The 13,141-nt window shown below is 34.1% G+C and overlaps 2 protein-coding genes across 4 annotated transcripts in view; one reads left to right on the forward strand and one right to left on the reverse strand.

Annotated features, from left to right (window-relative positions):
• grk5 (G protein-coupled receptor kinase 5) lies at nucleotides 1-10,566 on the reverse strand. The gene is made up of 16 exons (XM_079861219.1): nucleotides 10,292-10,566; nucleotides 8,615-8,713; nucleotides 8,341-8,453; nucleotides 7,897-7,974; nucleotides 7,359-7,456; nucleotides 7,179-7,271; nucleotides 7,038-7,101; nucleotides 6,800-6,940; nucleotides 5,286-5,476; nucleotides 5,095-5,132; nucleotides 4,207-4,296; nucleotides 3,092-3,300; nucleotides 2,830-2,970; nucleotides 2,618-2,755; nucleotides 2,353-2,529; nucleotides 1-348 (listed from the first exon to the last, which is right to left on the reverse strand). The coding sequence occupies exons 1-16, from the start codon at nucleotides 10,341-10,343 to the stop codon at nucleotides 292-294; spliced, it is 1,779 nt and encodes a 592-aa protein (XP_079717345.1). The 5' UTR covers nucleotides 10,344-10,566; the 3' UTR covers nucleotides 1-291.
• mier3a (mesoderm induction early response 1, family member 3 a) overlaps nucleotides 7,851-13,141 on the forward strand; it is a 20,384-nt gene continuing 15,093 nt past the window's right edge. For 2 of the 3 annotated variants that reach the window (XM_079861220.1, XM_079861221.1), the window contains exons 1-3: nucleotides 11,377-11,439; nucleotides 12,470-12,494; nucleotides 12,824-12,969. In XM_079861220.1, the coding sequence (XP_079717346.1) occupies nucleotides 11,431-11,439; nucleotides 12,470-12,494; nucleotides 12,824-12,969 (180 nt within the window). In that variant the 5' untranslated portion in view covers nucleotides 11,377-11,430. Of the gene's footprint in view, nucleotides 7,904-11,376; nucleotides 11,440-12,469; nucleotides 12,495-12,823; nucleotides 12,970-13,141 lie in introns of those variants that run through there. The other variant, XM_079861222.1, reaches the window with a different exon arrangement.

Genomic DNA, 13,141 nt, shown 5'->3' on the forward strand with positions numbered 1-13,141 from the left:
GAATTTCAAAATTCAACGTTTATTTATGCAACAACCAAACACAATTTTCACAATGATTTTCTCTTTTATTTACAAATTGAGCATACAAAGCATCTTAAATCTTTTGTTTGTAATATGAAAGTATGAAAACGTATTCCCAAACCCTGCAGATGGTAGGGTTTGTGACAGTAAATTTATTTTACACAATATCTTTTCAATATTATTTAAACAATGTCTCTGAATAACATCTCCAGTGATGAAGCCATCGTTTCTTTAAAAAAGAAAAAAAGTAAATTAGCTTTTTTCCAGTCCTTACAGCTCTTCTGCAGACGAGGAGCGATATATTGGTTCGGCCTCCTGACCCTTGTGCTACAACAATAGAGATAAAAAATAAAAGGTGTTTTTATTGTCATACGCACATTGCATTTTATATGTAAATTACATTAATATTCCAGGTTATTGAATGAAAATGACATCTGAGTTCGTGAGGGAAGTGTTGATGCTGTATTTGATTCTTTAACCGTTATTTTTGAATTGGATCTTTTTGATGAATCGGTTGATCCGATTCACAAGATTTATTCACGCATCAGATCAGACTGATTTCAAATAGTTATAACTCACGGACTCGATTGATTATCAAGGTAAAATTATGACTTAATGTGCGGTTTACCGTTGTTTGAAGATTTTAATAAAGTCATTCAAATAGGAATCCACGCTTGAGGGCGAAAGATTTTCCAACGCAAATTCGCAAAACGTTTTTGACGAAAACCAACCAGAGAGCTGCGTGGTTGTAAACGATTAAAATATTATTCGCAGAAATGTTATATTTTAATTTGTATGTATATATGGGTATATACTTTAGGTAATAATTTAGCTGAAAGTCGTTTTAAACACAAGTAAATTATTTTTGCGGTTGTTAGCAGGCTAACTTATACGTCGTAAGTTATAGACCAATGTCAACATGGTACGTTAAGTCAATTGTGGGATGTCTAGGAAATGTATTTATAACCCACTACACACACCTTCATTCAATGCGGTAAAGCTGAAATATGCAAACCGCCTTAGTATGCTTAATATGCTCCAGAGGCTAGCCTTGGCGATGCCTGTGAATAAATTGACAGCCTATCTGTGAATCTTCAACATGTTTGTCATTTCATTGACAAATGGAGAGCTATTTTTGGAGCCTTATAATCAAAATAACTTCCCCCTCCCTCTTGCAGTGACATCTTTTCTCTGATCTTTTCTCTTTTCTCTTTTCTCTGAGGGCAACCTGTCACTCACATGATATCCACTTATTGCAAACCATCCAGTGAACTCCAGATGGACAAAATTAAGTCTGGCCCTGAAAAATGTTCTCGTAGGAGAAGCTGTTTCCGCCACAGAATAAAACAATTTAAAATATAATTGCAACTTTTAATCTCGCAATTCTGACTTTTTTTCTCAATAAACTCACAATTGCGAGATATAAAGTCAGAATTACGAGACATAAACTCGCAATTGCGAGATATAAAGTCAGAATTGCTTGATATAAAGTTGCAATTATGTTATAAAGTCAGAATTGCGTGATGTAAACTCGCAATTGCATGTTATAAAGTCAGAATTGCGTGATATAAAGTTACAATTGCTTGTTATAAAGTCAGAACTCAAGTCAAACTTGCAATTCCGAGATATAAAGTCAGAATTGCTAGATTTAAAGTTATAATTATGTGTTATAAAGTCAGAATTGCGTGATATAAAGTTGCAATTGTGTGTTATAAAGTCAGAACTCAAGTATAACTCACAATTCTGACTTCTTTTCTTAGAATTGTGAGATATAAACTCGCAATTGCGAGTTAAAAAGTCCAATCCTGAGGGAAAAAAATACTTTTTTTCAGAATTGTGATTTTATATCTTGCAAATCTGACTATAACTCACAATTGGGAGTTCATATTGCATAATTCTGACCTTAATATCTGACTTTATAACTCGTAATTGTGAGTTTATATCATGCAATTCTGACTTTATCAAACGCAATTGCGACTATATCATGTAATTCTGACTTTTTTCTCACAATTGTGAGTTCGTACCATGCAATTCTGAGAAAAAAGTCAGAATTGCGAGATGTTAACTCGCAGTTGCAAGAAAAAAAGTCAGAATTATGAGATTAAACCTCGCAATTACCTTTTTTAAGTTTTTACTCTGTGGCGTAAACAAGCTTCTATACGTTTCACTTGCATATACATCAAAACAGGGAAGAAAAGACTATTGGAACTTCCGTTTCATGCCGACTTTAAATGGTAAATGACCTGGAATACTGTCATACTGTAGTTAGTCATAGGGTAGTCACTGTCATAGGGTAAAAAAGTGCAATGTTGTCATTTAAGGGCTCCTTACTCGTCTCCTGAAGATTCTGTTCAGCAGCCCTTGTCGAGTGTATTCTGGAGGACTATGATTGGAGAACTGAGTCTCCAAGCCGTTCTGTGGGATCATCACGCTACGGTCCAGATCGGGTGTTCTTGTTCCACGTGGCCCAAAAACATTCAGGTCCTTGAAACACTCTGTCTCAATCATCTAGATGAATTTTAATAAATGCATATATAAACAGTTAATATAACAGAAACATAAATATACATTGCTCTTCTCTAGGTTTCTTCCCTACCTCATTCTGCCAGGGCACAGGCACGCTACCTGTGTTAAACTTGCTGTAGAAATTATCATCGACCTGATCAAGGATCACTCCTTTAACCGTGGAGAACTGATCGATGTCCAGGATGTCCGCGCAGTAAACGGCTCTCGGCTGGTGGAGAGAAGAAAATCTGATGAGAAAATGAACATCACAGGATTGATTTCAGGTGAGAAACAGACACTCACGTCAGGGACAAAAGGTGGCGGCATCCTTCCAGCCTCAAGTCTCGTGAAGTTGATGTTCGTAAAGAACGAATGACCTTTGATGGCCTCTGCTGCTTGCCTGAACTTGCAGCCCAGTCGCTCCTTTGGGTTTTTAGCCAGGAGCTAAATTGAAAAAACAATGTTTAGTATTCCTTTTGAATGGACAATAAGACCTAGATTAGATCAGATCGTATCAGAAGAAGATTGCACGTATTCAGCAGAGCGCTGTAAAATGTGGCCTCACGCTTTTGCAGATGGATGAGGTGTCCTCGTCGAACTTCTTTCCGTACTGCTCGACCGTCTCCAGAACTCTTCTCTCCATCTCATGTCTAGGCAGCCGTTCCTTGTGGTCGCGGAACGGAGGTTTTCCGGCCGTCATCTCGTAGATTAGACACCCGAGGCCCCACCAGTCCGCACTAAAACTATAGTATGTGTTTGTGATGACTTCTGGTGCTGGCGATGTGAAAAATATCAGGGATATAAAAATAATTAAAATATATATATATTTTGCATAAAGAAAATTAAGAGTTTTTTTTTGCATTGTGACATTATTTTAATAATAATTAAACATTTTCCCATGTTATTATTACCTTAAATCCAAGCAAACTCATTCTCATAATCTATTATTAATCTGTAAAGCATGCACTATCATAGAATTTGTCGTTCTGCATTTATGCTGAATTAAAAAGATATATAACAGTCTAAAAAGTGAAACACCTGGGCATATTCATGATAAATTTGGAAATAAAGTCAGAATGAAAATCTTAATGACTCTAAAAAAAAAGTCTTGTTTTCTATAATAAATACATATACTACTGTTCAAAGGTTTGGGATCAGTAAGATTCTAGTTTTTTTTTAAAGATATTAATATATTTATTCAGCAAGGATACATTAAATTGATCAAAAGTGACAGTAAAGACATTTCTAATCTTACAAAACATTTCTATTGCAAGTAAATGCTGCTCTTTTAAACTTTCTATTCATCAAATAATCTATATGAAATTTAAATATGAAGCAGCACAACTGTTTTCAACATTGACGATAATCATAAATGTTTCTTGATTTCTGAAGGATCATGTGACACTGAAGACTGGAGTAATGATGCTGAAAATTCAGCTTTGATCACAGGAATAAATTACATTTTACAATATATTCAACTAGAAAACTTATTTTAAATGTTTCACAATATTACTGTTTTTACTGTATTTGCATTCAAATAAATAAGCACATAAGATACTTATTTAAAAAAAAATCTTACTGACCACAAACTTTTGATTGGGTCTAGTGTATATAATATTATTTAATACAATTTACTAAAACTGCTGTTATGTTGAAAATCTATGAAGATGATTTTCATACCCATGTAACCCACAGTTCCCACTCTTCCCTTCACGACTCTTTCGTCTGGCAAGATTACGGCGAGTCCCAAATCAGAGATCCGAATGTGACCTGTCAGATACAGGGAAAGGATAAATATTTAACAGGAAAAGGAACTTTTCACAGTTTTTAAACCTCTCTAGGCTGAGAACTATTTTCCTGATCCAAGCTTCCTTACCGAATACCTGGGAGGAAAAAATCCTGAAAAGAGTTCTTTAATCAAAGCGTCGTCTAAAATTAAATGTAAGAAACTGGAATTCTACATATAGTGGCCCCAAAGTGTATTTGTATATGAAGAGTTCAGATGAAATTTTCTTCTAGAATGATCATTTTTATCAAGCTCGTATATTTAAGTTCAATAATTTCACTTTAATGACAATTAATAGGTAATATGCATTGCCATTTAAGTGAAATAAGTGAACATAAACATACAAGCTTGATAAAAATGATCATTCTAGAAGAAAATTTCAGATGGCACTTAGAGGCTTTTGCATCTGAACTCTTCATATACACTTTCACTAAAACATTTGCCAAAGATCTTTCAGAATTTAAGCGCAGATAAACACAATTTATCTTATGCGATAGCTTTCTCACTTTTGTAACCATGATGCAAGAGTCCAAAAACTTTTTGAGCAACAAAAGTAAAAGTTTTCTATGCGACCCACTTTGACGTGCTTTCATTTCCTTGTTTATGATACAAAAGCAATTTTGGAGAAATGTTTCCTGGTGAAGATTATGAGAGTTGATTATGCTAAAAATAGAAAGTAAGGGGAAATTTGAGATCCTGAAGTGAATGTTACAAAGCCTGTACGGGCAGTAATTATAATGTCTTTCTTTTTTTTTCTTTTTTTTATGAGGAAGTGCACATACCATTATCATCCAGTAGAATGTTTTCTGGCTTTAAATCTCTGATTGAAATAAAACAAAACACATGTAATTATGAGCGAAGCTAGATCTGTTTAATTCGATTTCTGGAAAGTATGTCAGGTGACTATATATAATCTGTAACTGCATCCAACCCATTAAAAAGTCAAACAGTGGCTCTCGGTTTTATGGCCTACCTATAAACAATGGATTTTTTATGAAGATGGTCCAGGCCGCAGAGGATCTCAGCAGCATAAAAGTGCACTCTGTCTTTGTTGAGCCCCTCTGTGCCCATGTTATAGATGTGAAACCTCAGGTCTCCTCCGTTCAGAAGCGACAGCACCAGGCAAAGAGCCTCTTTTGACTCGTAAGCATATGCCAAACTCACCTGACATATTCAAATAAACACACAGACAGACAATTTACACAAAACCGATCACATTTACAGTGCAATAAATATAATTATGATGTAAACATATACAGTACTGTGCAAAAGTCTTTATTTTTTGTTAATAAAAAAAGGTTTTAAGCCAGTTATTTTTATCTTTTGCTGTAGTGTGTCAGTAGGAAATATCAGTTTACTTCTACAAACATTCATTTTGCCATTAATTGTAATAATCCAGTGAGATTTGTGTATGCACAAGGAGTCTGACAGCAGCCGGTATGATCTGATCTCACCATCATCGAGTCCGTCTGTGATTACATGAAGAAACAGAAGAAACTGAGACAGACTAAATCCAGAAGAACTGCAGGAACGTCTCCGAGACGCTTGAAGAAACTGAGGTCAGACTCCTTGTGCATACACAAATCTCACTGGATTATTAATGTTTGGATATGTAATATGATATTTCCTACTGAAACACTACAGCAAAAGATATAAATAACTTATTTTGCATAAAAATATTATTTAATATTTAATACTTAATATTGATATAAAATATTTCTTTATTTTTTTGGTGAAAACACTGACATGCCTGAGACTTTTGCACAGTTCTGTATATAAAAGAAAAAGAAGCTATGTTTTGCTTAAAGAAATTAATTTTTACTACCTGAAAAATATAAATATTTTTTGAATTATACTGTAGAATATATACTACCATGATATATATATGTTTATAGTAGGGCTGTCAAACGATTAATCGCGATTAATCGCATCCAAAATAAAAGTTTGTTTTTACATAATATATGTGTGTGTACGGTGTATAATTATTTTCTATATATAAATACACACACATGCATGTATATATTTAAGAAATATTTGCATGTATATACTGTGTATATATATTTATATTATATATAAATATTTTATATATAAATAACACATTTTCTTAAATATATATATGCATGTGTGTGTATTTATATATAGAAAATAATTATACACCGTACACACACATATATTATGTAAAAACAAACTTTTATTTTGGATGCGATTAATCGCGATTAATCGTTTGACAGCCCTAGTTTATAGATATATGTGTCTATATACACACACATACATACAAAATAGTATATATATATATATATATATATATATATATATATATATATATATATAGATACAATCTTCTTTCTATCTTATGTTTTTGATTTCTGAGTGAAATATGACCTGGATGGGTCTTGACCAGTTTTGTGAGTTTCACCCAAGCAGAAATAGTCATTTAAGCATGAAGTTTTACGTCAAACGGTTGCTGATAATAATCATAATTCTCACCACAAATCTGCTGTTGAGCCGTTCCAGAATCTGTTTCTCATTGAGGGCCATGGCTTCCCCCCTTTGCTTCTTAACTCGTTTCTTCTCCAGTTTCTTACATGCATACATTTTCCCTGATGCCCGGACCTGACACGCACAAACCTATAATGAGAGGCTTCATGTTACCTTCCCACGTTTTCCTCTTCATTTCTAATATAAGCTTCTGTAGACATGATTATCTCTACTATTGTGCTCTTACCTCTCCAAACCCACCCTTTCCCAAAACACGGTATTCTCGAAATGTATCTCGGGTGATTGGCCGTCTGCGGGGATGAAAGCGATGTCACAATCAAAACACAAACAGCATTGCTTTACAATGATTGAAAAATCCCACACTAACCTCTCAACCATCTTCCACTGCAGGAATCGGTCAAAGTACATGCTTTTCTGATACTCTGCAAATGGAGCTCCGCTCAGATACTCATGAAGTGCCCTACAAGACCCAATAAATGACAAACACGTCAACACATCAATGCTCACGGACACACACGCACAAAGACACATTGATCATGGAACTGACTTTTGGCAGTTGCTGAAGATATCTCCAGAAGCTTTGAGCTCCAGGTCGCTGCTGCACTCCTCGAGTTCTCTGTGGACAATCTCCCGCACCCTAGAAGACTGAACACATGCACGACGTCATGAAAACGCTTATGAACAAACGCTCTTACAGTAACGTTAATAGAACGTTCTTTCAAAGTTATTTGGTCTTTAATAATGCTCTCAAAACGTTAGCATACTCAAAAACACATCATACATGGAGCGTGTTTTTATTATTATTAGTTGGGCATCCGTCTAACATTATTTAAATGTTACTATTTGTTTCAGAACGTTCAGAGAACATTCGAAAGTAACGTTCCAATAACGTTTGAACATTCTGAACATTCAGAGAACGTTCCGTTTAACTTAATGGGCAAAACGTTCTTATAAAATATTTTTGTTAGCTGGGTTCTTTCATGTGAAACACTAACCCTAATTTGCACTGTTTTCTAACTGCAGATATGAAGTTTTGATTATCAGATTGGGAGTGGAGAGGAAGGAATAAAAGCATGTCTCAAGACCTGTGAGGTGAGATATTTTGTGATGAGTTGCTTGCCAAAGTTCCTTCTCTTGTCATCCGGTGTGACCTCATATTCCACCTGAAAGAGCACAAACAGAGTATTCATTCACTAACATATAACATATATAGCTTATTAACAAGAAAATTGCATTTCACGAAATGATAGCCTGACAAATGCACTTTAATAATGATTTTTCGAAGTTGTAAGTCTTTCTACTTTAAAATTTCATGTTTAATTCAATGTGTTACTTGCCATTTCTTTGTAATTATTTGTGAAATTTACAAATTGGAACGTTACATTTTTTTACTATTTAATAAGATATATTGCTATTTCAGTTTTATTTTGATTAATTGTACAGGTTACATTCGGTTTAATTAATTATTCGCTTTTCATCAACTCACTAACCCCGGTATGGGAAACCCAGTATTAGATAAAAGATAATACCGTTTCATCCAAGAGGTTAATGCAATGCTGCAGATCATAATTAGTTGCACAGAAAAGGCGGAACAGTTGATTTCCGATGGGCTGTTTCACACACAGACTGTAATAGTCTCGCTCTGGAAAACAGATTGAGTCATGATTTATTGAAAACAATACAGTGCATTCCAGGGATTAGAGGCAAAAATCTATTCATTTCTAATACTGACATCTTTGCTGTGTATAAAGTCCACAATTCAAATATTTAAAAAAGCAATTCCCCAACTTTTGTCCTTCTCACCAATGCTTTTCTCCAACTGTATGCACTCGTTTATGTGTGGGAAACGCAGAAATTCCCTCCATTTTCGACTCCTTCCTTTGCGGTTCGCACCATTACCGACTGCACAATGAGAGAAAGAGAAAAACTGTTTCCAAAAAGAGTTTTACAGTTTATGAGAACCCGATTCTGGTGCTTTTAAAGAACCCAAAAATTAACCATCAAGTTCAGAAATGCATGATTGTCCATTAGATGTCCATTCAGAAATTATTGTTATTATTGAAACCGGATATTTGGAGATCATGAAATAACACAGGAATTGTGTTTCCATGAAATTACACATTAAACAAAGTACATTTAATAATTGGGTTTATGCATGTATTTATTTATTTAATTGCTTTAACAATCCATATTGCGTGCTCTTGAAATGTTCAGAAATAAAAAAAATGCTGTTGATTACTATTGATGCAGCTCATATCAGAAGGACTAGAAGGATTTATGTTTATTATTCTATCAAGGTTATGTTGATAAAAGGTTAGACGTGCAATGCAGGTACTAGAAATGTGTGTGTGTAAAAATAGATGCTTTATTAATCACGTGTGTGTTTGTGTAAAAATAGATGCTTTCTTAATCAGATTTGTGTGTTTGTAAGTGTGTGAAATGTTTGAATGAGGGTTTGTTGACAGTAAAACTGCAGAGAATCCATGGCATCTTCTACTATATGAGCCTGCTCTAAAAATAGCAGTAAGAATGAAGCTCTAGGTCTAGGATGACCGATCAGATTTGAGACGCCACACCTGTACTGTTCAGAAAACCAAAACATGCAAAAGTATAGCTTCATAATGCTAGAAAGTCTTGGGCAGTTAGTGCTGAAGACACTTGAAAAGTTGACAAAACATGACAGGTTTTGCTTATTTTGAAACGGCAACTAAAGCTATTTTTAGAGCTCAGATTAGTGGAATAGCAGGTATTGCTGACAGGCTGTGAACCGCAGCTAAAGAAGTCAGACCTGTTTGTGATGCAAGGCCCGCAAAGGCTTTGTGTGTCTGGTTTTGTTTTGAGGTCAGAGTATTTCAGGTTAGAGGCACAGGACAAACGAAAATATGTTGAATGAGCTGTTTCTTTGACTCACAGCCACTGAAGAACAGGGAACGAAAGCGAACATTAAAACGTGTTTTTCCCAGGTATTACAGTCTTTGCAATCCTTAAAATATACTTAAGTTGACAAGTATATCTAAACTTTTTTTAAACCAAACATCAATATTTTAGGATCAAATTAGGTTCAAAGTTCCAGTATGTGAGTTTTTTATTACTGTTTTGTCTTCAAATACGTTTTTAAAAGTATATTTATATTGCTTAGTCTCTCATAAAAGCATAATCATTTTAAAATAATCAACAAAATACTGTTTAAAGTTATTTTAAATGTTACACCACAGGACATGTCAGCTACCCAAAAGCATTTCAACTTCCCCTAAAATGAGGTTTGAATCAGTTTCATTCATTTTGTACTTTTCAAAGAAAGAAACAAAACAAAACAACTCACAATCCTTCCCTACAATCTGTTAAAACACATTCAAATGTTTTATCTCAGCACATATGTTATGACAACAGTATTTTATATACTGATTTAATGTTTTAGTTTTTTCTTAAAAATCCATTTTTATCACATGTAAGGAAAAACAGGCGAATAAATATTCTTACCTTCTCGTGCTTTTATGAGTGCACTGTTTGCAACCATTGATTCAATCTCCATTTCTGCAGTGTCATCCGATGAAAGTCAGTTGAAAGTTGGGAATTCTGCATTTAAAACTGATTTTCCTCCTATAATGTGCACCGAATCATCACAAATTTAGTGAGGTAGAAATGCACTCCATTGAGATAACTTGCATCTCCGGTGCATGCTATCAGAGTGAAGCCTTCTCTGACAAATGACAGCTTAACTTTCTTGTTCTTGTGTTGCCCAATCTTGTTTCACCTGTACAGGTGACCTGACAGGTGATGCTTTGGATGCCACAGACGCATAGTGACGTTACACTTTCCGGGAGGATTTAGCTGAACTTCAAGCCAACGTCTCACTCAGAGGAGACTGAATTTAGAATTTTTTTTTTTAGAAAGTCCAAATATGATAAATACAATCTAAGAAACTGTATGTTGTTCCATATAAAGTAAGTTATATAAAATAAGTTAGGATATAAAAATGTGACTTATGTGCAGGATAAACTGTAATGGGGCAATTTATATTACATTCACAGCATTTAAAAAAGTATATCACACTAGTTTGTCTTCAACACTGACTTTTGAGTTTGAGACTGTGTTTAACATGCAACTAGCGCCACCATCTGCTCTATATTAATATGAAACAGATGTATGATGTAGAATTATAAAGATGTGCATTACCTATATGCATTAAAATAAATATACTTTCCTAGATATTTGTTTCCAAATAGACAAAATCAATCTTTCATTGATTGAATTAAAATCCTTGCAGAAACTCCTTGAAGAAGTTTCTAACAATTTGCATAATCTTAGAATGCGACAATCTGTAACAAAAAACAGTCCGATATGTTTTTAAAATAATAATAAAACATTCCATTTAACACAACTTATTTAGTGTATTTTAAAACATCCTAATGAATGCTCAGGTAATGAAACTCATTGGAATACAGTATTTCGACGTCAAGCAAGCTCGCTCCTAGCAGCCAATCCTGTGCCCTGCTCGTCGTGCGTATTAAACGCGTCAGCCAATCAGAGCCAACCTGCAGAGATAGTCTATCGTGATTGGCTTGCAACGTCAATCCGGGCTCCGTCGTAAAGCCAGTTTAGAGTCGAAAGGTAGCAAGATGGCGGAGGTAAGTTGGAAAATTGGGGGAAGGCGTCATATTTTTGTCGCTAATTTCTTTTAGCACAGTACATTAGTTTGGGATTTCTATATCTGATTACGTGTGATTATGCCTTATCTTTGGATAGAGGATGGTTTGGCGGAGATACGTGCGATATTGGCCGTCAAAACGAGTGTTTTAAACGTCGATCGGCCTCTTTTAGCGTCGAGCGTTCAGAGCGGGCGTCAGATCTGACTGAGCGGAGCTGCGAGTAGCGTCGAGCGCGCTGCGATGGTTAGTTAGTACTGAAAATGAATTTTTTTTTTTTGTTATTTTGCGCTTTTAAAATATTTTTACTTCTTTATTATTGCCGTTTTTTCGTCTGTATACTTCTGTGCGATTTCAGAGAGTAATTGAGTGATTTTTCTCTATTGCTGCAGTACCGAATTGATGCTGTGAAGTGGCGACATCAAACCATTTATTTGTTTAATTTTAATGTTATAATTTATAATTCAACATAGCTGTATTTTGCTTAAGAGACCCAGAACACATGAATAAATATTGGTTATTTATTTGGCTTGTTAGTGACCCTCACAAACTCTGTATAATTTTCTAATGTAAACTGCGGATTTAAAAAGTACAAATGAGGAATCAACTGTTTTATTTTAATTCTTTTAAGGGATGATTTTTGTCAATTTATATAATATATTTTTGTATTCAATGACATTTGACCAATTCATGTTTTTTTTTTATTCATCTTCATAGGTCTGTGCAGAGCAGGCTATCATTATTCATATATGAATTACTATTCATCCCAATATTATATTCAAACGATTACTGTTTCTATAGTTTACAGTGAGTGTTACCATAGTTAAATTGTGGTAATTATTTTGCCTCCACTGTCATCAGGACAAAAAAAAAAAATAGCCTTTTTAATATGGGTTTACAACAGTAATAATAATTTGGTTACTATAGTAACATTTTGTTAAGGGAAGTTAACCAGTGTTCTTCATAATGCTGTAAATTCCCCAAACCTCACATTTTCTCATTGTAATTTCAGGCTTCCTTGGGAAGTACAAGCCCAGGTAATTTTTCCTCTAAATCTATTTAATAATGTTTACTTACAAATTGTATAGGCTATATTAAGAATAAAATATTCGTGTATTATATATATATATATATATATATATATATATATATATATATATATATATATATTATATTATATATATATAATATAATATAATATAATATATATATATATATATATATATATATATATATATATATATATATATATTATACATGCATGTAATAAATATAAATGTATAATTGGGTTAAATAATATTTTTGAAATGTGTAATAATATTTAATATTTGCATTTAATAATTATGAATTAATTTGATCTTTACAGTTGGCTCTTTGTCATCGGAAGATCACGATTTTGACCCGACGGCGGACATGCTGGTGCACGATTATGATGATGAACGTACGTTAGAGGAAGAGGAGATGAGGGATGGCGAGTCAAGCGGGAGCTCGGAAATCGCGGATCTGGAAAAGGTTTGCCTTCATTCTTTTGCCCAACGCACATGTCGCTCTCATTTAAGGATGATAATTTTTATATTGTGGGTAGGGATGTCAGTTAAAATAAATTTCTAAGATCAATTAATGGATTAATCGTTAACCTACCAAGTTATCATGTTGCCTAACCAAATAGGTGTCGTTTAAACTT

This window comes from Squalius cephalus, assembly GCF_949319135.1.
Source record: "Squalius cephalus genome assembly, chromosome: 24".
NCBI lineage: Eukaryota > Metazoa > Chordata > Actinopteri > Cypriniformes > Leuciscidae > Squalius > Squalius cephalus.

What these genes read in the sequence shown, in the direction of transcription:
- grk5 (XM_079861219.1), bottom strand. Translation starts at nt 10,343, where the DNA reads ATGGAGATTGAATCAATGGTTGCAAACAGTGCACTCATAAAAGCACGA. An exon ending in CAAAATATCTCACCTCACAG is followed by an intron (nt 7,457 to 7,896) that starts GTCTTGAGACAT and finishes GCATGTGTTCAG; the next exon opens with TCTTCTAGGGTGCGGGAGAT. An exon ending in CGCCACCTTTTGTCCCTGAC is followed by an intron (nt 2,756 to 2,829) that starts GTGAGTGTCTGT and finishes TCTCTCCACCAG; the next exon opens with CCGAGAGCCGTTTACTGCGC.